We start from the raw sequence: 25,641 nt of genomic DNA on the forward strand, positions 1-25,641 counted from the left end.
AAATTCAAGAACTGAAGAAATCTCCTGGGGAGGGAATTCCTTTGACAGGCACCAGGAGTTAAACCGTTTCCATGTTTTGAAATAAATTGCCCTAGTAGTATCTTTTCTACTTCCTAGGAGAGTTGTGACTAACTTATCAGATAACCCTTTTCTCTTCAAAATTTGCTCCTCAGTAACCACCCGGTCAAATTGAGTTGCCCGATGTTCGGATGCTGAAGAGGTCCCTGGGTTAGGAGATCCTTTCGAAGCGGAAGAACCCAGTGGGGTCCCACCGCCATCCTCTGTATGGTAGCAAACCATGACCTTTTGGACCAGAAGGGGGCCACTAGGATTAGACTCGTGGATTCCCCCTGCAATTTCTTTAGAACCAGAGGGATCAATTGAAAGGGGGGAAAAGCGTAGCACAGGTGGAAATCCCACGGGTGTGCTAGGGCATCGAGTCCGCTTGCCTGATCTTGTCTGTTTAAAGAGAAGAAGGCCCTCACCTTGTTGTTGCTTCGTGATGCACAAAGGTCTATCTGAGGAAGGCCCCATCTCACAGTCAGCTCTTGAAAAACTTTGTGGTTCAGACTCCATTCTGACTCCCGAACTTTTTCCCTGCTCAGAAAATCTGCTACCACATTTAGGTCCCCTTTGAGGTGCACTGCTGATATGGACCTCAGGTTGCCCTCTGCCCATGACAGAATCTGGCTGGCCAAGGATAGCAGCACCTTGCTCCTTGTGCCCCCCTGCCTTGTTATATATGATACAGCTGTGGCGTTGTCGGAGAGGATCTGGACATTGAGTCCCTGAACCACTCCTCTGAAGGCCCATAGCCCAAGCAGAATAGCCCTGAGTTCCCTCCAGTTGGAGGACCTCCTGGACTCCCTGACTGTCCAGTTCCCCTGGGCCATCTGCCCTTCTAGGTGGGCGCCCCACCCCCAGGAGCTTGCATCTGTAGTCAGCCTCAGGTCTACCGGGAAACACCAAGGTAGACCTTTGTCCAGATTTGAGCGATCCCTCCACCACCAGAGTTTTCTCTGGACCTGAGGGGGCATCCTGAATTGTTTCTCCAGGGAGTCCCCGTAGGACCAATTTGACAGAATTGCCTGTTGGAGCTCTCTTGCATGCAAGCGTGCCCACTGCACCGCGGGAATGGATGATGTGAGGAGGCCCAATACAGACATGGCTGCCCTGACAGAGATAGGCAGGTTTGTCTGGGTCCTCTTCACAGCACTCATGACCTTTTCTATCTTCTCTACTGGTAGAAAAATCCTTTCCTGCCTGGAGTCGATGGTGTACCCCAGGAATTTTATCGACTGGGATGCAACCATGCTTGATTTTTCCCTGTTTATTAGCCATCCGAGGCCCTCTAAGTGTCTTACTGTTCTCCCCAGGTCCCTCTCCAATAGCTGTTTTGTATTGGCAAAGATTAGAAGGTCGTCCAAGTATGGAATGATTGATATACCTTCTACCCTGAGGGGGGCTAGGGCCTCTGCTACGACCTTGGTAAAAATCCTTGGGGATGAGGACAGGCCGAACGGGAGAGCTCTGAACTGGAGATGTATCACCGAGCCTCCTGTCCTGAGTGCAAACCTCAGATACCTCTGTGAAGCTATGGCCATGGGCACATGGAGATAAGCATCTCTTAAGTCTATGGACGCCATGAAACAATTTGGCATCAAAAGACTCTTTACTGAGAAGATTGTGTCCATCCTGAATCTCTTGTATTTGATTGATTTGTTTAAAACCTTCAAATTCAGGATCAGTCTGAATTTGCCCGATGGTTTTTTTACAAGAAAAATGTGTGAGTAACAGCCCAATCCCCTCTCCTCGGGTGGAACATCCATGATCACTTTTTGCTGCATCAGTTCCCCCAGAATAGAGATCATGGCTACAGACTTCTCTGGGTCCTGAGGAGCCTGGGTTACGTAAAACCGTGCGGGAGGGGAGTGATCGAATTCCAGTCTGTAACCCCTTTCTATTATACTGAGGATAAACAGACTGTCCGTCACTGACTTCCACTGCGGAAGGAAGGCCTGTAACCTCCCTCCCACAGCTGGAAGACTGTCACTGGTTTTTTGGGGTCGGAGTAGGGGGACGGAATAACACTCCCGACTTGCCCCTTCCCCTCTGAGGCTTCCAGGGTCTCTTAAAACCTGACTCTTTTGTCTCAGAGGTTTTTCGAAAAGCACGAAAATTCTTTGTGCTTTGGGGAATCACCTTCTTTTTAGTAGGAAAACCCTTCTTTTTGTCAGCCGTTCTATCCAGAATGGCTTCGAGGTCAGGGCCGAATACCAAGTCTCCCTCGAACGGAAGACCACATAACTTTGCTTTTGAAGCAGTATCTCCTGCCCATGTCTTAACCCATAAAGCCCTACGGGCTGAGATTATAAGGGCTGAGGACCTGGCTGACATTTTAATTGACTCTGCTGAGGCATCCGCCATGTACCCTACTGCCTTTAAGAGAACAGGCAAAGTATCAAGCAGATCCTTTCTAGGTGTTCCTGCCTCAATATGATCTTTTAGCTGTTCTAGCCAGTGTTCTAAATTTCTGGCTACTACAGTTGAAGCCATTGCTGGCTTGAGGTTTGCTAATGTTGAGTCCCAGGCCTTCCTTAGCAGGGAATCAGCTCTTTTGTCCATGGGATCCTTGAGGATACCCATGTCCTCGAACGCAAGATCCGTATTCCTTGAGACCTGGGAAAAGGCTGCGTCGAGCTTAGGCTTCTTGTTCCACACCTGTGAACTATCCTCCTCGAAGGGAAACCTGCGTTTTAACGACCTAGAAAAGAAAGGAGGCCTCTCAGGATCTCTCCATTCTTTCTTGACAGTTTCGGACAGAAACTTATGCACAGGGAAAACTCTGCGTTTCACCTCGCCCAAACCCTGAAACATCTTGTCATGTAGTGACAGTTGGGCCTTATCCTCTGTGATATTTAGAGTCATGTGGATATTTTTCAGTAAGTAATCCACCTCCTCCAAGGATAACTTATACCGGGATGAAGAATCGGAAGCCTCCTTTGCTTCCTCTGCCTCCTCCTCTGAAACAGAGGATAAAGCGTGCTCCTCCTCCGAGTCACTGCCCCCCCTGGGTGTAGGTGCTGGTGGGTGAGAACGGGGCGCTGAGCTATGACCCGCAGCTGGGCGTCTGTCTAAATAAGACCGGAAAGATTAAAAAGTGTCTGATAATTCTTTCCTGAAAGAACTTAGTAACTCTCCCTGCTGAGCCGCAGGGGTAACGGAGGCTGCTTCTTCATTGACTAGGTCGCTTATGCAAGACCTGCAAAGCACCTTAGTCCAGGAATCCTTAAGAACATTTCTACATGATGGGCACCTTCTCTTGCTAGGAGGGGACACATGCTTGGACTTTTCCTTTACTTTCTGAAATATACCAAGAAAAAAAGGATGCCAAAAACCTGAGTTGTAAAAACACCAAGTAGACACAAGAAGATATGCTGCCAAATAGAACAGATGTTAACTGACTTCCCATTCTATTTGTTCTTCAGCCAGTGAATCCCCCCACAGACTCACTAAACAAACATTAAACGCATTATTCCTACATAACATTTCTAGGAAAACAATGCTGCAGGCTTCCCCAAGTCAGGAAGGGAGAAAAAACAAACAAGCTCTAACAGTAATGACAGAGACCGCTGCCTCTGCTTACCTGAGCCTGGCTGACAATTGTGGCTCCTGCTCCTGCCACCGCCGATTGATCCTCCTCCATCGTCAGAAAGGATCGAATGGCGTCTGGGCGCTCCATTTGTTTGAAATTCGCGCCTCCCGGAAGTGATGTCAGCTGAGGAGACCGGCCCCCTCTCCCTGCGTTCCAGCGGCCGGAACCGGAAGCCGCGTCGCGCCGACGAAAGTTCCGCCCCCGGCCGGAAATGACGCACTCGCCATCCGGACCCGGAAGACATGAGCCTAACGAACGGCGCAAGATATGAATCTCGGCCGCGTACCAAGCCCAGCCCGGTCTAAGGAAGGAGGAACCTCCACAGCCTGACCCCCCTGGGTATGAAGGAGAGCGGGCACCGAAGCGACCCCCGCGCGTGAAGGGAGGAAGCTTGGCCAGGTCTGTACCAACCGCGCAACAATGGCATGCCTCCAGCCCTCCCCACCTGGAGAGAGCGCAGCACCCCTTGGTTCCCTGCAGCGCTTCCACCATGGCCGGAGGAAACACTACAACTGAGGCCATGGTGGAAGTGTCCGGTCTTTTAAAGTGATCTGCAGTGTTTCCTGGGAAAGTGGGTGGAGCTGCGCTCTCTCCAGGTGCTGTCCTGAAAGACGAAGGGAGAAAACCCCAGGTTTTGCCTCTCCCCTGGCTATCCTGGTCCGAATCCTCAACAATCAAAGTAACTTCTGGGACCTGACCTTCCTCCACCTCAGACAATAGGGAGGCCTGGCCCTGGGAACTCTCCGTATAGGATGTGGAAACATTTTCTTGTGGGTGAGGAATCTCTCTCTCAGAGGGACTCTCATCCTGACTCTTCACTAGAGTAGTTTGGAAAGATTGAAGGGTGGCTAACATTTCAGACTGTAAAGCCCTACATTCCTTCACGACCTGAGCGGTTTCTCCCTGCCTGCGAGTTTAAAGATACATCTATCGCAGAAAGGTTTGCTGTGGTCCTGTGCTAATTTAGCGTTTGGACTTTGAAGTAGCCTTTCCTTTAGACCTACAGGCTGACCCCTGGGCAGAGCCTTCAGTCCCTGGAAAATAAGAAATTTAACAATTAGCTACTCAAGTCTAAAAAGGCCAAGGGGAGTCTACCTCAGAGTACCCCGCCCCTCAAAACACAGCTGGATCACTCACCCCCTGTGGCGACCTCAATGGCTGTCTGCTCAGACGGACCTTCCAGTTCCATGGCGATTTTAGCTGCCCTGCAGAATCGCTGGGTTAAGGTACAGTCCTGAGCGTTCCCCTGTTTGCCTTTGAAGGTGCTGCAAGGTAATCAGCGTTTTCACAAACAGTAGCCGGGGTGCTTCACTGCAGCCTCTGCTGTTTGAATATTCCCGCCGATCGGCGCCATCTTTAGGAGGTCCGTCGGCCGGAAGTGACGTACGGCCTCTTCCGGTCCTGCGCCGTGCAGTTGGAATGCACGCCAATGCGTCCAGACCTCCCAGCCTCCATCCGGAAATCCGATGGCCGGAAGTGATGCGTCCGGACTTCCGGACCTGCGCCGTAGAGCTGGAACGCACGCCACCGCGTTCAGCACTGGAGGAATGCAGCTTACCACCAACGAACAGTAGCTCAAGGTAGGCACAACACAAATGGGGATCAGCACGTTTAGGACAACTCCCCTGTCCCACGTAGCTGCAAACAGGGCTCCTAAAGGAGACCTTAAGCGAGGACTATCTCCCCCAGGTGTCTCTGGGGGTTGCAAGGGAGAAAGGCAGACCCTGTCCGCTGAGCCCCACAAAAAAAGATAATCCTCTCTAGGAAAAAGCGAGGTCCCAGACCTCTCCGTAAAAAATAAAAATAAAAGGAGAAACTTTGGTTTTGCTGTCATCTGTGGGAAACACAATCAAGAACTGAGAGTCTGAGGGAAGGGTGGGAACTTTTAAACTTGTTATTGATTGTGTTTCCTGTCAGGTGGACCAGTCATCTCTCAGGTGTGCCGTCCTGGAAGATGACTGGAGAAAAAACCTGTGCCTTTCATTTTTACAATGCAAGGCACCACATACACCCACAGCTGTGACCCTACCCATAGTAGTATGTTATTGGATGTTAGCAGGGAGCCCACACAGATGGACAGAACATACAAACTCCATGCAGACAGTGTCCCAGACTGAACTCAGACCCAATACTGGAGATTGTAAGGCAAGAGCGCTAACCAGGGCCACTGATAAGCCAGTACACAGGTGTTGAGCTACTTGCGAGGGGGGTCATTTACAACATGAAGCCAGATAGCCGACCAGCCTGTCATCCTTAAAGTATATCACATGCTGAGTATATTGAAGCCGCACATCCCCCACCTCTGCGGCACCTTCCTATCCAGTCTGCGTCTATCACACAAGGGGGCTGCACACTTGTGTTCTGTCTAGTTTCTTCTTGGGATCCTTATGTAGGAATCTTGTGCTTCACAAGACATTCACTTATCAGTATACTCCTTTCTGATTGGAATGCTATCCTCTTTTTTCCCCAGTGTGTTGTCAATGAACCAAGTGATACTAAAAGGGTTTTATTTTATTTTTTTAATTAACAACATATTCTTTCCTACTAACTATCTCCTGTACCACGTCTGCAGTCTCTGACCATCTCCTGTACTATAAATGTGTGCGATTCCACTCAAGGAAAAAAAAAAAAAAAAATTTACCAGCAAGGAAAAACAGAATTAGAAAAAGAAACAGAAAAAGAATCAGGAGAACTGCTGCCTCTACCAATTACACCCACCTGGGTGGGGTAAGCATATTTGAAAGAAAATAGAAGTAGATGTGGAGCTGCTCATGCGAGTCATACAATATTTTCTAATCTAAAATATATTTGTCTGAAATAATTAGATCAATTATTAGTGTAGTCTCTGTGAGGTGTGGTCTCATCCACCTAAGATCAAAAATGTGTGCTAACAAATGCTCCTCCAACCCTCAACTTTAATTGCTTAGTATAATTTCTGTACAAAAGTTACAAACACAGTTACAGTTATGTGCAAAAAAACATACATATTGGTGGACATCAATCCCAAACATGTGTTAAAACTAAAAATTTAAATATGATGACAGAGTGGAAAAATAACATTTAAATAAAAATAAATACAAATAAATAAAAGTCCAAATTAGGGATGATTTCCATTCAAAGTTCAATATTTGCGCTCATAAAAGTGCTTAGTGCTGGTGGGAAAATAAGAAATTCTAAAGCTGGTTTGAAATCACAGCATATGAAAATGAATGAAAATTGATCACAGCATATGTGACTTTTCTGTGCACTCACCAGAAATTTGCACTTCTGTGCACTCACCAGAAATTTCACCTCCCGCCTGGGGTATGAGGCATTCACAGTATTTGCCACGGTGTAGCACCCTTAGGCTTAGCTGATCCGGGATGTTTTATTGGTGTTCCACTTGTTTACCATATAAAAGGAGAGAAGGGCCCCAATAGTGTAATAAGACTTATGCTTCCAAGGCCAGTTTTAAGAAATCCTGAAGCTCGAATGCCATGCTTCCTTCCCATGAGGTTTAAGCATCCTGTAGTATGTCTGCAGTCTCCGACCGCCTCGTATGTCTGCAGTCTCCGACCGCCTCGTATGTCTGCAGTCTCCGACCGCCTCGTATGTCTGCAGTCTCCGACCGCCTCGTATGTCTGCAGTCTCCGACCGCCTCGTATGTCTGCAGTCTCCGACCGCCTCGTATGTCTGCAGTCTCCGACCGCCTCGTATGTCTGCAGTCTCCGACCGCCTCGTATGTCTGCAGTCTCCGACCGCCTCGTATGTCTGCAGTCTCCGACCGCCTCGTATGTCTGCAGTCTCCGAACGCCTCGTATGTCTGCAGTCTCCGAACGCCTCGTATGTCTGCAGTCTCCGAACGCCTCGTATGTCTGCAGTCTCCGAACGCCTCGTATGTCTGCAGTCTCCGAACGCCTCGTATGTCTGCAGTCTCCGAACGCCTCGTATGTCTGCAGTCTCCGAACGCCTCGTATGTCTGCAGTCTCCGACCGCCTCTTGTAGGATGTCTACAGTCTCTTTTCAGGCATCACCTGCGTTATGGCATTGGCAGGAGGTCTTTTCTCATCTGAAAACAGTATTTCTTTTGGATAATCAAACTTAGAACTGGCTGGAGAAAGAAAAATAGCACTTGAAGACAAACCTGCATTTTTCAAGGTGAGTCTGGGGAGGGGCCGGGGCCATGGGTGGGGCTGAAGGAGGGACCAGGGGTGGGGCTGAAGGGGGCCCTGTCAGGTAGGCTGTACGGGGCCCCATGATTTCTATCAGTGGCCCTGGCGCTAACCAATTAGGCACTATGCCCATTGCACAAAATATTTTTTTAAGTTTTATCTGACACTTAAAGAGCAAAGAAGCAATAAAATGATAAGCTTACCTGGTGAAAAAACTGCAACATCCCAAGGCGAGCTGATTGGCTGCTGTATTCCCTGAGCTCCGCCGACTTTGTCGACTCCTTGACTCCCAGTGCCAGCTATTGTGCTCACCGTTAACATTTCTAGATCGATCTGCAGACATTTTTCATGTTATTAATATTGCAAAAGTAAAACATTTACATATATGCATAAATATAAATATATGCATAAATTGCCTATTTTCACATGAATATTTCACAACTTTTGAATACAATCTTTGCTCTTTGATTACGTATCTTATTTCAGACCAAGGGATACCATCTCAGTGCTTCTCTAGGGAATGCGAGTGCTGTACAGAACTTCCTGAAATCATTCCAGCACCCGACCTCACCACTCCTCTCCAAAGCCCTCAGCCCCGATGTAAACAGTGGGCTGGCTCTTGGGAGGAGCTTTATATATTAGTAAGCCTTGATGGGCAGATGTCATTTGGCAATCAACTTGCCCTTGATAACACCCACAGGTGAAGCTGAGCCTCCATGAGTGAAAGAACTGAAATCCAATGAGTGGGCCTGGGACAGTCTGGCTAGGGAGGAAAGGGCTAGATCCTCCAATCAAAGAACGAGGTGGGCTCTGACTTGCAGCTTCTAATGCACACTGTGAGAAGCTCACAGTGTGCAGTGAAATCAGAGTAAGCCATTTCAGTACAAGAGAGGTGCCTGTTCAACTGTGCAAGACAAGGAACGCTGGAGGTCAGATTTAAAGTGGGGCTAAACATTCCTATCCTACTATCCTCTGAGGGCAGCAGCATCTTAAGCCTCGTACACATGATGAGATTATTGGATGAATGATCATGTTTTTTTTTTTGGATGCCAATCTCCATATCGAAAATGAATAGGTTACTAAAGTACAAAAATTTTCGCACGGCAGAAAAACATTTCGGAAGTGATGTATAGTGCTTCCGTAAAGTATTCACAGTGCACTTTTTCCACATTTTGTTATGTTACAGACTTATTCCAAAATGGATTAAAATTCATTATTTTCCTCAAAATTCTACAAATACCCCATAATGACAACATGAAAGAAGTTTGTTTGAAATGTTTGCAAATGTATTAAAAAACAAAACAAAAAAAGGTCACATGTACATAAGAGCCCTTTCACACTGTGCAGACCCGTGCTTCAGCGGTAAAGTGGCCGCATTACCGTTGTTTTAGCGGCTCTATTCAGCCGCTAGCGGGCGGTTTTCCGGTGGTATAGCAGCGCTGCCCCATTGTCTTCAATGGGCCGGGACACTTTAGGAGCGGTGAGTTCACCATTCCTAATGCGCTGCAAAGAAGCTGCAGGCAGGACTTTTTCTGACGCCCTGCCAGCGCACTCTGGCTTTCACACTGGGTTTGCAGCTGAGACTTCTTTCAGGCGCTTTACAGGCGCTATTTTTAGTGCTAAAGCGCCTGAAAAACTTCTCAGTATTCACAGCCTTTGCCATGAAACTCAGAATTGAGCTCAGGTGCATCCTGTTTCCACTGATCATCCTTGAAATGTTTCTACAACTTGATTGGAATCCACCTGTGGTATATTCAGTTGATTAGACATGATTTGAAAAGGCACACACAGATCTGGGGAAGGGTACAGAAACATTTCTGTAGCATTGAGGCTAGGTTCACACCATAGCGATGCGGGAACGCCGCGAATCCGCGGCGTTTTCCCGCATCGCATGCCTCCCGCTGGCAGTTCACACTGCCCTATGCGGACTGCTGGGAGTGTTAATGAAATCTTAATGACACCTCCAGACCAGTCCGCATATCGCAGTGCGATCTGCAAACTCGGACAGGAATCGGATCGCATGGTGTGAACACCCATGCGATCCGATTCTGCTGCGGACCAAAAAAAGGGTCCTGTGCGAGTTTGCGGCGGGTGCGATGCGAATTCAGCCATACTATCTGTATGGCTGAACTTTCATCGCACAGACAGATCGGATGTGATTTGCACTGCAGTGCGGTGCGAATCACATCCGGGTCTCCCACCTGCAGCGGTGTGAACCCAGCCTTAAGGTCCCAATGAGCACAGTGGCCTCCATCATCCATAAATGGAAGAAGTTTGGGACCACCAGGACCTAGAGCGGGGCGCCCGCCCAAACTGAGCAATTGGGGGGAGAATGACCTTAGTCAGGAAGGTGACAAAGAACCCAATGGTTACTCTGAGGGTGCTGCTTGCAGGAGTTTTTTTAATGTCCTGCCAGTGCATCACCTCAGTGTGAAATCACCTCAGTGTAGACAGCAGCGCGCAGGCTCACTGGGCAAGCCGCAGATCGCGTGTCGGCTCCCACGCGCATGCGCGACGTCATTGCTGCTCCGGTGAATGACAGCGCCGGAGCAGCGAGAACCACGGAGACCCACCGAGAAGATGGAGGCTCCGGACTACAGGGGACAACGGCGACTTCGCTGGCTCCTGTGTCAGGTAAGTGACACATAATGGACTACTATGCGATGCATAGTAGCCCATTATGTTTTACCTTTGCAGGGAATCAAAGAGGAAGTAAACCCATCAGGGTTTATTTCCTCTTTAACAACTAAATGTTTCAAATAAAATCTGAAAATAAATCTTATCAGCAGGAACTCTCATGATTAAGATGAATCCTCCAGTTATCCAAAAATAAAACATATTTAACATAAATCAGCTTGGTGGTTGCTCTCACCTGCAGACTAAATGAGCACCAGTGTGCTATGAATAGTTCTAATGACTCCAGTAATACCGTGTTCAATACAGATACTCTATTAACAGAAGTGCTATGAATAGTAAACCCCTACACTATGCTGTAGAGGGGCTGTGCAGAGGCAGGACTAATGCACACGGAAGTAATGAACGTCTCATGGCCAATCGCTAGCTGTTAGGTGGAAGCGATCGGGCTACAGTACAGTTTGTACCGAAGAGCAAAAATTCTACAGCAATTATTCACCTCTAATCTGATGGCCTGTAGGGGCTTTTAAAGCATTAGAGGCTTCAGCTGCTATTATACTTTGGTGGGCTTCTAGAATTTCCATGTGCCTTTAAATCTATTACTAGGCGAGTGCTGCTGAGCAAAGAAGAGGCAGACCATTGAACATCCTTACGCTGATCTTCCTCTAGCACAATCTGCACTTCATTAGCTTGGGCAGGTGAGACATTGGAGATCTAATGTCTTGTGAAAAACAACCTGTCTTAAAAAAAAAACATAGGGGACCTTTTATCCCCCGTGTGATATAAAGTTAACCACTTCAGCACAGGAAGATTTACCCCCTTCATGACAGGGCCATGTTTTGTGATACTGCTTTACTTTAAATGACAATTCCGCAGTCGTGCAATGTTGTACCCAAATAAAATGCAAGTCCCCACAAATAGAGCTTTCTTTTGGTGGTATTTCATCACCTCTGCGGTTTTAACTTTTTTGCGATATAAAACAAAGAATAGACCGACAATTGTGATAAAAAAAAAAACAAAACAAAGAAACAAAAATTTTTTTTTACTTTCTGCCATTTTATTTACTTATTTAAGGTACTTCTATAGCGCCGTCAATTTACACAGCGCTTTACATATACATTGTACATTCACATCAGTCCCTACCCTCAAGGAGCTTACAATCTAAGGGCCCTTTAACACGCATGGACCGTTCAGATTCGCCTGTCAGTTTTTTCAGGTGGACCTGAACGGTCGCTCCATACATCTCTATGGAGCGATGGATGTCAGTGGTGACATGTCCGCTGACATCCGATCCACTCCGCTAAATTCAGACGGATGGATGTCCTATTTTCCATCCGTCTGGCGGATCGGATGAAAACGGGCAGGCTGTCTGTTTTCATCCGATCCCCCCCATAGAAGAGAGTGGAGATCTGACAGGTCCATCCACGCACAGTGTGCAGAGACGGCCTTGTCATCCGCCAGCTCAGCAGGGATCAATGGAGCGATCCCTGCTGAGCAAGCAGATGTCTGAAAACGGATCTGCACATGTGAAAGGGGCTTAACCACATCAGCCCGGACCAATTGTCAGCCTAAGGACCAGAGGTCTTTTTACAATTTCGCACTGCACTGCTTTAACTGGTAATTGCACGGTCATGCAATGTTGTACCCAAACGAAATTTGCATTCTTTTCTTCCCACAAATAGAGCTTTCTTTTGATGGTATTTGATTGCCTCTGCGATTTTTATTTTTTACGATATAAAAAAGGAAAAAGACTGACATTTTTAAAAAAAAAAAAAGATAATTTTCTACTTTTTTTATAAGAAAAATCGAATGAACTAAATTTTAGTCATACATTTAGGCCAAAATGTATTCAGCCACATGTCTTTAGTAAAAAAAAAATGTCAATAAGCGTATATTTATTGGTTTGCGGAAAAGTTATAGCGTCTACAAACTAGAGTACATTTTCTGGAATTTACACAGCTTTTAATTTATGACTGCCCATCTCATTTCTTGAGGTGCTAAAATGGCAGGGTAGTACAAACCCCCCCCCCCAAAAATGACCCCATTTTGGAAATTAGAGACCCCAAGAAAATTGCTGAGGGGCATGTTGAGCCCATTGAATATTTTCTTTTTGTCCGAAGTGATTGAATAATGACACAAAAAAAAAAAAGTTTACAAAAAGTTGTCACTAAATGATATATTGCTCACACATGCCATAGTTATATGTGGAATTGCACCCCAAAATATATTCTGCTGCTTCTCCTGAGTACGGGGATACCACATATGTGGGACTTTTTGGGAGTGTAGCTGCATACGGCACCCCGAAAACCAATCACTGCCTTCAGGATTTGTAAGGGTGCAAATTTTTGATTTCACTCCTCACTACCCATCATAGTTTCGAAGGCCATAAAATGCCAGAATAGCACAAAACCCCCCCAAATGACCCCATTTTGGAAAGTAGACACCCCAAGCTATTTACTGAGAGGCATGTTGAGTCCATGAAATATTTTATATTTTTCCACAAGTTGCAGGAATATTACAATTTTTTTTTTTTTGCACAAGGTTGTCACTAAATGATATATTGCTCACACATGCTATGGGCATAAGTAAAATTACACCCCAAAATAAATTCTGCTGCTTCTCCCAACTACGGGGATACCACACGTGGGGACTTTTTGGGAGTCTAGCCACGTATGGGACCCTGAAAACCAAGCACTGCCTTCAGGATTTAAATACAAAACGCTACCAAAAAAAAACAAAAAAAAACTGTTAGCGATTGCAGGGATCAGGCCTGACTCTGCAAACGCTGCAGTTATTTGTTTAGTTTTGTAAGTGACAGTGATCGATCGATACTGCACTTGGGTGGGCTGCGTGGAGGGGCAAAACGCAGGTGCTAGCAGGTATCTGGGCTGATCCCGCTAACAATGCGTTTTTTTGGAACCCTAAACTGCTGGGGACGCTAGTATAGATCTGATCAGATCAGATATTGATCTGTTCAGATTCTATACCACTACGGGAGGTTTATGCTTTGCGCATGGGTGTTAGCGGTACTGGCACTAACCTAGCGCTGCCTGGGGCGACGCGGACCCTGACCCTAAAACCTAAATTGATATCACCCGCCGGGTGATCAGGGGGTTAAACCTTTATTGGGTAATAAATGTTGGGTGCCCTGATGCTATAAAATGCAAACTAACTAACCAGAGTCACCCGTGACACTTATACGGTGATCACTGGTGAAAGGGTTAACTAGGGGCAATCAGGGGGTTAAAATCTTTATTAGGTAGTATATGGCGGTCCCTGACGCTATATGAAAACCTGACGGGGAACCTAAATAACTAACTGGCTAACCAGCGTCACCAGTGGCACTTATACGGTGATCACTGGTGAAAGGGTTAAAACCATTATTGGGTAGTATATCGGGGTACCTAGCGCTATAAAAACCTGGCGGTGAACCTAAAAAAAATAACTAGCTACCTAGCGGCACTAGTAACACTAATGCAGCGATCAGAAAAACGATCGCTTAGTGACACTGGCAAAAGGGGGTGAAAGGGTTAACTCTAGGGGCAATCAGGGGGTTAAACCTTTATGGGGGGGGGGGGGGTAGGGGGACCTAACACTAACTGCCCTGACAGTTTACTGTCACAACTGACACTAAATGCAGTGATCAGTAAATAAATGATCACTGCAATCAGTGACACTGTGACTGGGGGGGGGGAAATTTGTGTGCCTATGTGTACCTACATGTCAGAGTAGTGTTGGTGCACTTACTATTGTGTTCTCCTCGCAGTCTGGTCAAAAAGACCGCACCGAGGAGAATGACATCACTTCCTCCCTGCCTGTGTTTACAATACACAGGCGGGGGGAGCTTCTCATTCGCCATGAGCGATCGAGAGGGGATGGCCAGAAACCAACGGCCATCCCCTCATCCCGGATCGCTCCTGAAGCGAAATGGACTGCCGCATCCAGCGGGAGGGGGTCCGATCTGACCCCCCACCTGCTGGAAGGCGAGCACGTACATGTACGTGCTTGTGCATGTCGGTGCCATTGTGCCGACGTACATTGCCATGCAGCGGTCCTTAAGTGGTTAAAGTAAAACATCCAAAATGTAAAAAATCTAATTTCATTATCTATTTAGGCCAATTCGTATTCTGCTACATGTTATTGGTAAAACAAAAATCCCAAAAGAGTGTATATTGATTAGTTTGCACAACTGTTATAGCATCTACAAACTATGAGATATATAGCGATTTTACTAGCGGAAGGCACCGATCCATGTCCCTGCTTTGCGGAAACACAGGATCCCCGTCTTCCTTACTGACAGAATATCGATCTGCTTTGTTTACATAGAAAGACTGCCGTTCTGGCTCTCTGCCTAATGATTGGTGGGTGACAGCGGACATAAAGTCCACCTTAGATCAGCTCTCGTCCTGTATAATCACAGCGGGAGTGGGTCGCCAGTGGTGGGCATGCGCGCCCCAGACCCGGAAGTGCAGGATCACGTACTATTTATATATACACATTTTTTTTTTTTAAAAACATACTTAACTTTTTTCCAGCATCATACTTACCTTGCTGGATTCAGCATCGGTCCGACGCTGCATCTATCCCCCGGCGCCTCAACAACTGCGAACCGAGCGATCTAACACTGCAGATCGCTCGGTTCTCACAGCTCCCTGACCAGAGAGCTTCTGTCTGTCATTCAGCGGCTCTCTGCTCTGCCTCTCCGCACTCACTGGAGCGCTGGGCTGTGGAGGGGCGGGAGCAGCTGGCCCAGGCTCTCAGTGGCTCACCGAGAGGCTGAGCCGGGTGCTGGTCCAGGCATGTAGGCGGATCCCGATTCCATTGTCGCAATCCTTCCCCGAGCCCGCTCTGATGTCAGCAGACAGCAGATTTCAGGCCGCTGTGTGCTGAAAATGGGGCACAGGAATGCAGAACTAACTGCACTCCTGTGAGCCACAGGAGATGTACAGCCAAATGAGCTTTGTTTGTACTTCTGTAATGCAGATTTTTTAGACAGTGGCATTTTGTTGTTTTTCTGCAGGCTAACTGGTAAGTGTGCTGGAATTTTTTTTTTTTTTATGCTTTGCAAAGCCCTACCATGTGTACTTACTGTAGAAGCTAGTTAAAAATAGGAACAGGGGTGTTCTCCTATTTTTTCAGAAAGAATTTAAAAGTAGAATTCCAGCCTAAGAATACCGAATTCTAAACATTTCCCGTCCCCCCTCTTAACACCTATGCTGACTAACCTGAAAACAAAACAAAAACAAAGGATATACTTACCTACTTTCAATCCACACTAGTCATGTGGTCAGTTATGACTAAGAATCTGTTGTGATGTGAAACGTGTTAGCTGTTCTCCCCTGTTTTCTATGCATAAGATATGACTGCTTTTGGATTTTAGTCTTTCAATAAAGATGCCTTTAGTGGTGTGCAGCCATGCATGATTTTTCTTTCCTTCCTGATGTGGTCAGGTGTCAATGTGCCAGCAACGGGTGACATCACTGCTCCCGGAATCTCCAGCTGTTGTTGAGCACAATTTGTAAGTCAAGTTAGGTTTAAGCTGGAGGTTTACTTTGAAAAGACAAAGGGTATAATTTTCATGTTTCCGATGGGCTCAGTTAACATTTGGTGAGCAAATGGTGAACAGCGTGAATTTTAAAAAATATGAAAAAAGGAAGGAACGAATTAAGAGTGCACTTTTGCTGTACGTTTACTGAAAATTCATCCAACAGAAGAGCTAGAACTGACTCCTCTACTTTACCAAACGCTCGGTGTCTGCTACCCCTCTCTGCCAATCCCTACACTGGCTTCCGATCGCCCAAAGAATGAAATTTCAAATACGAACAACAACATACAAAGCCATTCACAACTCTGCCCCAAACTCCAAATATCACCAAAACAGTCTTCTCTGCTCCTCTCAAGCTCCCTTGTCTCCTCCTCCCATGCTTGTCTCCAGGACTTCTCTAGAGCCTCTCCCATCCTCTGGAACTCTCTACCTCAATCTGTCCAGCTATCTCCAACTCTGGCTGCCTTCAGGTGATCCCTGAAAACAAATTTCTTCAGGGAAGTCTATGACTCCCCCAACTAATCTTGTCACTTCCCATCAGCTCATCCACCACAGTTACAAAGTTTTGTACCACTTGCCCCACCCTAGTAGATTGTAAGCTCTTCTGAGCAGGGTCTTCTTAACCCTCTTGTAATTTACTGTATTGCAACTGTACCGTCTCCCTTTTATATTGTAAAGCACTGCGTAAACTGTTGACGTTTAACGCGTATAACAATAATAATAATAATAACTAAAAATCACTGGATTAGCTAAATCTGGAGTGGGGAATATTAACAAGTGCATCCTGTCAGCAAAAGTGTTGTACAGAACACAGTATTTAACACCAGTATAAAATCCAAATGTGGACAAATGTGTTGTTGAATTGTCAGTCATGCTTATAAATGGAACAAGTAATCAGCTAGAGAATGCACAGCACATCTCACAATTCACTCTTCATGAATAATCCTCTATATGAGAGCAATAGTATTTTACCTTCCGGATCAGATGGTTCTCCGTGTCGGCCACATAGATATTATTGCCATCAATAGCCACTCCTTGTGGGGAATTGAATGAGCATTCTGAAAATCTTCCATCTTTCTGTCCGCTCTCAACTCCTATGTGAGACAACAAATAGAGAAGTGAAGGATCCTTATCACGACAACCTCAGATGTATAAAGAATTAGAAAGTAAAGCACACCGCTTACAATTGTTACCATATATGCTTTTAAAGATGATGTTTAATGTGTTTATATTTTACCTTCCCTGATTCCTCCTTACCTTCCTTACTCATCAACATGCTAATGACATTTGTTTTTAAGAAAACCTTTCCTTTACATATCTTATTGTAGGATAACATAGGTGCAGCGATTGAAACTTAAAAAAAAACAAAAACACAGGATTATACTGTAAAGCCCAGTTTACATAATGAGTCCATAAATCAACTGTGCACAAAAGGCCACGCTTATGGAACAGGTCACAGTCTCACAGGGGTATATGTGAGTACCTATATCACCCCCTGCCTCTACAAGCTTTACATTGTGCTCGGCTGACACTGATAGAAGTCATAAGACTGCTATTTACTGCTGATGAGAAAAGGACCTATTGGCGGATAACAAAGCCTCCTTCGTTCATCATTTCCAACCAACCTTGGGGAAGACCAGCTGAAGACAGAGCTAATTAGAAGAATCCTCAACCTAGTGGAACACAGATTACAGGCAATATACCCCCTAGGGGGTGCGTGGATTCGGTGAGTGGGGACCCTTGAGGGGGAACGAGCACGGAAGTCACCAATAAGCAGGCTTAATCACAAAAGTCACCTTCCTGTTATTTGAAAAGGAATAATCGCATGGTTGAAAGCACATTTATGAGACTTTTTGTGGACCTTATATGAATAGATTTATAAACCTATTGATACGTTTTGGATTCTATTTACACTTTTTTTCAGGTTTTTGCACACTCGCAAGGGGGTTAGGAATTACCCCGCACATTCATTATTTTTTTAGTATTATTATTTTTTTCTAGCTTTTTGACTTTTTTCTTTATTGTTTGTATTTTTCATGGTTTTGGTGGGTTTTATTTCTTCATTGCAATATATTTTCTCACCCACGGGGAGTATAGTGGTAATATAAATTGTGCATAGGTATAGGAATTGCACAGGAACTGCACAAACGCAGTGCGATTATAAGTGTAACTTTTTCCCCCGAATAGGGGTTTTGTATATTGTGTGTGGTAGTCGGCTATGTAGTATAGTAATATATATTTTTTGAGATCACAAGAATTACTATCACAAAAAATATAGTTTGAATATTGTTTGGGATCTTTGGATTTTATATGTGGTTGTGGGGGCCTTTTAGGGTTTAACACATCTTTTCTTTATCCCTTTGGGATTTTGATTGAGTGTTCGTTCACGTTAGTAAGGATCTGTGTGCACTTACCCTTTTTAGGGTAAGGAATATAACAGATTTGCAGTGGCACTTGGTTAAATTTGGTAACAATAGAAAGAATTAGTTGGATATAAATATATAACAATAGGTCTGAGGTAGCGCCATCAGCCCATTATTATCATATAATGAGTCCATAAGATAACGTTGAATAGTGGTGATTGATAAGACAAAAGAGGAAGGAATATCCAGAAAGGAGCCGTCACCATCACCCGTTAACACTGCCTCTTATCCCTAAATGATCAGGCCTGTTCATAATGATCTTGGGAAGGCGTCACTGGAACTGCGCCCCTGATTGATGACGAAACTCCAGGGAGGAGTTGTGACATCACTGCATAACGGAAAACATTCAGTTTCCTTTTGTACTGGTACTCGTATTGATCTTTTACCAAGCAATACTGATGCTTGTATTGATCTTTTACCAAGTGAGTGTAACTCTTTTTAAACTAATAAATGTATGGAACAGTAGTATTACTATCGTTTAGTCACTATGATATGCCTCTTTTATCCCTCCATATCTGGATAAGATTAATAAGGATATCATGGGCAGTGGAGGAATATCTTATTAAAGGAGAAGCCAGGGACACAATTCCAGTGACACCTTGCCAGGATTACTATGAACAGGCTTGTTTGACCTTCCTTAGTGGGGGGGTCCACATTGAGGGGTAAGAAGCAGTGTGAATGGGTGATGGTGATGGCTCCTCTCTGAATATTCCTTCCTCTTGTCCTATCATTCACCACTATTCAACGTTTTCATATGGACCAATTATGTAAATTGGACTTTATAATCAGATTTTTTTAGTTTAAAGCACTGCACCTACGTCATCTTATTCTTTTTTATGCATACATGTGTTAGCTGCTACTGCATTTTGTAATTTATTTTTAACCTAGAGCAGCCTTTTTTGTTCAAGATCTTATTGTAGACCCAGTGATGTTAATGGGTCTCTGTGCTTCTTTTTACAATGCAGGCAGATCATGGTTGGTGGGAGGGGCCATCAGGGTGCTGTACGGAGCTTCTTGAAATCATCACCGCCCCCTCTGCCTCAGTCCTCCTCTCAAGAGCCCAACTCTGATGTAAGCAGTGGGCCGCCTTGTGGGAGGAGTTATGCAAATATCAAAATGCCTTCATAGGTGGGTGTCAACCTAAAGGAGTGGGCATTCTTAGGCAGACTACACTTGCATGAAGTCCACCTTAAGGCCCCTTTCACATGGACAGGCCATAAAAAACTGTATTGAGCGTCTGTTCAAGTCCCCCTAAAAAACTGACAGGTGGACCTGAACAGACGCTCCATACAGTTCTATGGAGCGTCGGATGTCAGCGGTGACATGTCTGCTGACATCTGATCCACTAAATTCCATCTGTCTGGTGGATCGGATCAGATGAAAAACCAGCAGAGAGGAGAGTGGAGATCTGACAGGTCCACCCCTGCACAGTGATGGACTTGTCATCCTTTGGCTCAGCGGGGATCAACGGAGCGATCCCCGCTGAGCAAATGGACATGAATGTGTAAAAGGGGCCTAAATAACACCCACATGTCATGCTGAGCCTTCATGATTGAAGAACTGAAATTCAATGAATGAAAGAGGTGGGGCAGGGACAGCCCAGTCAGACTGGGGAGGAAAAGGCTAGATGATGCTGAATGTCCTCCGGCCAAGAAATTAAGTTCGATCTCACTTGCTGCAGATTCTAATGTACATTGTGAGGCATGTGCAAGTGTAAAGGGTGAGCTCTAACAAATTTTTGGTAGTATAGCTGAAGTTTGAGGATTTTTTTTTTTTGTTGCCATTTTAGTGTTAAAAAAAAAAAAAAAAAAAAAAAAAAAAAACACAATAGAATGCAATCTCAACATTGCAGTTTTTAAAAGTTGTAAAATGTTGGTGGCAGTGTCTGAAGGCCATTTGGATAAAATAAGGAAGAAGAAGATTCTCTGCAACTTTTAGCAATGGTAAATGGATGGTAAAAAATAAACCGACAGGGGTTATAACCCTCCCTTACTCTATACAAAAGAAAAAAAAAAAAAAAAAGTATTGCTCATAGTTGTCAATAGTTCTACTTTAAATTTCTGATAATTTTATGGAGGACTAAGGCCACGTACACACGGTCGGAGATTCTGCCAACCAAATCCGTCGGATTTTGTCTGTCGGATTTAGTCCAACGGATTGTGTCCGAAACTGTTGCATACACACAGTCGGGCCAAGTTGTCTGATTAAGCGGTTGCCAAGAACGCGGTGACGTAATTTCGTTACGATGGGACTACATTCAGGCTAGTAGCCAATAGCTTTGATGTAGGAATTTGATCTGAGCATGCGTGGCACTTGGTCCGATCCAAATTCGCTACACATGATCGGATTAGGTCCGACCGGCCCAGTTGGTCGGGAAATATTTCCAACATGTTGGAAAATTGGGTCGGACAAAGATTCGGACGGAATCAGTCCGATGCATACCACACACAGTCGGATTATCTGACGACGTGGTCCGATAAGACGCATTCCAACGGATTCTCCGACCGCGTGTACGCGGCACCTTGCCAATGGGGCAGCAGAAAACATAGCACAGTGAGGAAGGTTTGGGGTCCAGGATGAGAGGACAGTCAAAATTAGAAGCGGTGCCCCCACAGTTTCAGAATGCTAGCCACGCGCATACCGGAAGCAGTTTGCCTCTCAGCCCTGTCTGTCCCATAAGACTGGCGCTACACTAACAGTGTAGCACAAGCCGTGCTGTCCCCCCTCAAAGTGCTGCAATAGGCCTGGGCCTTGTCAGCCTAGCCCTAAGGTGAACTTTTCCTTTAAGGTTTGGATTTGGTGTGGATGGATTAGAACCTCTGCCAAGCTATTCTTGCCACCTGAGATCTGGTTGATTCCCCCTCCCTTACTGTGTCATGGACAATGGGGAAGATTTACTAAAACCGGTGCATACAGAATGCGATAAATCTGTGTATAGTAACCAATCAGCTTCTAACTTCAGATTGTTCAATAAACCTACTGTGCACTTTTACCCCCTTCCTGCCCAGGTCATATTTCAGTTTTAGGTGCTGTCACTGTCACTCTGAATGAAAATTGTGCTGTCATGCAGCATTGTACTCAAAATTAATTTTTTTTAAATTTTGAGACAGATGGAGCTTTTGGTGGTATTTAATCCCCACTGTGTTTATTTTTTTGGGGGGAAAAAGCAAGTTTTTCGTAGTTTGTTATAAAAAAATAAAAAATAATATAAAATGTAGTAAACAGGTAATTTTTTTCCATGCAAAGAGCCCTGTCAATAAGTGATGCAGTGGAAGAACCCCTATAACTGTCGTCACAGCAGAGAATGGGGAGGTGTGGGGGTCAGTATGGATGTAAAATGTAATAGGTTACGAAAGGTGAACCTATTAACACAGTAGCTGCAGGAGGGTGGACCTGGCAGCATGTCATCAGGGGGCCGGCTGCCTGAACCAGGAATAGACAGCCAACTCCAAATGACGCAAGGAAGATGGTGGTGTTGGACCTGCCATGTGGCAGCAGAGCACAGTTGGATAATGCTGAATTAACTGGGCATACAAGTACAGTATTTGAGGACAACCCAGCATAAAAGGGGGTTAAAAAGCAAGATGAACATGGGTGGGCCCAGTGGGACAAAATCCCTCTTAAAAGAATAAAGCCTAATCTAAAAGTCCAAATTACCCAACTAAATCTGTGGTCTTGTGACACACCGGGTTGCAAGTCTTCTCTCTCCTTCCCTGCAGGAGGAGGGTCCCTCTTTGCTTGTTCATATAACTGCCTATAAAAGTGCCTGTGTGATGTGGACATGTCTCATGGGGGGGGTGCTGTCAGGATCTAGAAGACTGCAGAGAAAAGAGAATATCAGGAAGAGGTGAGTGGTCAGCATGGACTCAGCCTACAGCTCTGGATAACCAGTCAGCAAACCCGGAAACATTACTGGTAAAGGCCAGTATAAAAGCCATCTGAAGGTATTTTTAGCTGAAGATGGGGGGGGGGGGGGCAGGGGTGGTCCTGCTGTGCCCAAAAGCTGAGCTTTTTAACATTTAAGCATCCTAATATTCACATTTACAGAGCAAGCAAGATAAGAACATCCCTCAGATGCTTCAGATGTCTTGTCTGATGCTTATGTTAAGCAACTGAGGATGTCCATATCTTGCACAGTATCGGGGATCCTGTGGACTTAGAGGATCTGGTATGCAAGGTGGTGAATGAGAAACCAGCAACGAAACCAACTACCATGTGGTCATGATCTTCTACTGAGTGTTTTGTTCTCTGCGGTAGAGAACAGTTGTGATGTGGCCAAGCTGAACATCATTTTTATTCATTACACATTACCTCCGATGGTATGCAGCACCTTCCCTTCCTTGGACACAACCAAAACTCTGTGGTGACCAGTGTCAGCAATCACAAGCCTCTCTCCAGAGGAGTCTATGGCCACCTTTCCAGGGAAGAGCAATGGAGAGGCAGGCAAGGAATCCTGGTAGAGTCGGAGTGGGATCTGATTGGAATTGATCTCTTGCCTCTCTTTATAGAATTTTAAGGCCATAGAGGTGAAAAGGAACAGGTTCTCTTTATTTCCTTCCCCAACTAGAGAGAATAGAACGTTCCCTCGAGGACCCAACATGACCAATGTGGGCCAACAGGACACTTCCAGTTCCTGCCACAAGGTAGCATCTGCATCATTCACTACAGGATGGGTAATGTTGTATCGAAGAACGGCACTCTTAATGTTCTCCAGAACTCGCTCGTTGGGAAATTTGGCCGAGTGCACACCAACAATGACAAGACCATCTGAAAGAAATGACAGATTGGAAGTGAACATCTGAAAGCAACATGCGTCAGAAAATATTTACCAAATTACATTGCAAAATTCACACTTTTGACTTGCACGACTTCCAGTGTCTCCAACGGAAAATGTCTCATGCTTTGCCAGCCATGGTTATGTGATCTTATGTCCCCCCCAACCTCAGGCATGGCTCAATTGTAACATTTCAACACACAAAATCCCAGCAAGTGGAAATAGGACAGGTCTACAACAGTCTTTCAAAAGAACAGGAATGATGCAAATAACTGAATCTGTCTTTAACCATTTAATTACCAGCCTATATGAACCCCTTTATTACCAGGAACTTTTTCATGGCAGGCATAGTTTGACTGACAATTGCTCTGTCATGCAATAGTGTACCCAAATATACTTTATATCAAGTTTTTGAGACTATTAAAACTTTCTTTTGGTGGTAAAGTGATTGTAAAGTCTCTTTTTTTCTATTAAAATAACAAACATGTTATACTTAACTGCTCTGTGCAGTGGTTTTGCACAGAGCAGCCCAGATCCTCCTCTTGTTGGGTCCCTGGCTGGAACTCCTGGCCCATCCCTTCTGTTGAGTGCCCCCACAGCAAGCAGCTTGCTATTGGGGCATCCGAGCCGATCTGCAGCTCCGTGTATCCATTTAGACACTTAGCTGTGGTTCGGTTCTCCCCCTCCCAATTGGCTCACTGCGTTTTATTGACAGCATCGGGAGCCAATGGCATCACTGCTGTGTCTCAGCCAATCAGGAGGGGAGTCTCTAAATAGTTGATGCACTCATGGACATCGCTGGATAGAGATGGGGCTCAGGTAAGTATTAGAGGGGCTGCTGCACACAGAAGGCTTTTTATCCTAATATATAGAATGCATAAAAAAAAAAAAAAAAAAAAAAAAAAAAACACACACACACACACACTTCTGCCCTTACAATCACTTTAATACAAACTTTCTTTTACATGGTAAACAAAAAAAAAAAAAAAAAAAAAAAAAAAAAAACTGTTGCCCTTACACTATAAAGTAAATAAAAATGCCAGGACAGTAGGAACACCCCCACATGATCCTATTTTGGAAACAAGACGCCCCAAGGTGGTCTAATTTTTGCCACAATGTTTTGGAAGTTTAAAAAAAAAAAAAAAAAAAAAAAAAGGAGAAAATGCTGGTGTTGAGGGGGGTTAAAACATGGAGCTTGGTAATGGTGCACTAGATACAGTGCATTATAGGTCTTACAGAGAAGGACAAGGAGGTGAATGGCTTAATGCTCAAGTCATATACAGTGGAAGGATGGCTCTAAAGGTTTTAATGTACAGAAGTGCATGATAAGGGAGGTAATGGGTTAACATATAGGTCACTAGAGATAGAATGGAGCTGTACAGGGAATGAAGGGGAAGTGAAATGGTTTAAAAGAAGTCTCTCAATCAAACCCCCCTCTTTGTGAGCTGGAACAAATGATTGTTCATTTATTTTGTTCCTTCCTCTGTTGTAAGACGAGGCAGGCTCTCCAATGTAAACACTACACTGTTTACATTTGTGATCGCTGTGATTGGTCATCACAATGATCGATAGTACAGAGACTCTTGAATCGGCTCTGTACGCTGTTGGATGGGGAAGCTTTTCGGAGGTGCTGTTTAAAGAGGCCCCACAAGTCGGCATCTTACACTTTTTTTTTCTTACAATACATCAGTAGGGAAGTGGTTAAGAACACCCAATTCCTTAAAATCTCATATCAGCTGCAAAACTCCCCCCCCCCCCCCATTTTGGATAGAGTAAGGGAGGGTTAAAAACCAATGTCAGTTTATCATTTGCCACCTGTGTCCCATTGGGGAGATTTACTACCTTCACTTTCTGTCCCATAGCTAAAAAAAAACAGAAGTGAGAGATAATTCCCACAAAATAGGGGAATGCCTTGGGGCCCCCCATGTCACAAGAACTAGTGCCCCCATTTGAAAATATCACCTATATTACTTTTCTGGGGAGAACTGAAAATTTGGGGTTTTCTTTACTTTCGATGATAATGGAAAAAAACAGGACAAATAGAGGATGGCAAATATCCCTAATGGGGCACAATAAAAACCTAATAGGTGTTTTAATCCCTCTCCACTCTGTGCAAACGTAAAAAAAAAAAAAAATGTTTGCCTTTAGTTATTCTTTACCATTCTAATGTCATTTCCTCTCCATAGAGATGTGTATAGGATACCTGTATCGGTGTAGCGGTGCTCCAGCTCATGCAGGTCAGGGAGGATGTGCATACAATTGATACAGCAATATGTGAAGAAATCTAAAATAACAATTTTTCCACATAGATCTTTGTGTAGAGAGATGGCACCTTCTGTATTCAGCCATTCCAAACCTAAGAAAGCAAAAGAAAGAAAAGTAACAAATGCAAAATTAACAGAAAAACAAGAAGGTGATATTTGTATATTTCTGTGATACAAAAAAAAAGAAAAAAAAAA

At 44.9% G+C, this 25,641-nt stretch overlaps 1 protein-coding gene across 1 annotated transcript in view; it reads right to left on the minus strand.

Moving 5' to 3' along the window:
- The window catches only part of NHLRC2 (NHL repeat containing 2), a 107,097-nt gene that overhangs the window by 76,932 nt on the left and 4,524 nt on the right, over positions 1-25,641 (minus strand). Inside the window, exons 2-5 of the mRNA XM_077454984.1 lie at positions 25,386-25,538; positions 22,720-23,175; positions 16,958-17,079; positions 8,010-8,139 (exon numbers count right to left, since the gene is read on the minus strand). Coding sequence (XP_077311110.1) covers positions 8,010-8,139; positions 16,958-17,079; positions 22,720-23,175; positions 25,386-25,538 — 861 coding nt within the window. The remainder of the gene's footprint in view (positions 1-8,009; positions 8,140-16,957; positions 17,080-22,719; positions 23,176-25,385; positions 25,539-25,641) is intronic.

The sequence above is a fragment of the Lithobates pipiens genome, unplaced genomic scaffold (assembly GCF_037356315.1).
Source record: "Lithobates pipiens isolate NorthernLeopardFrog02 unplaced genomic scaffold, aLitPip1_a1.2 Scaffold_25, whole genome shotgun sequence".
In the NCBI taxonomy this organism is placed as follows: Eukaryota; Metazoa; Chordata; class Amphibia; order Anura; family Ranidae; genus Lithobates; species Lithobates pipiens.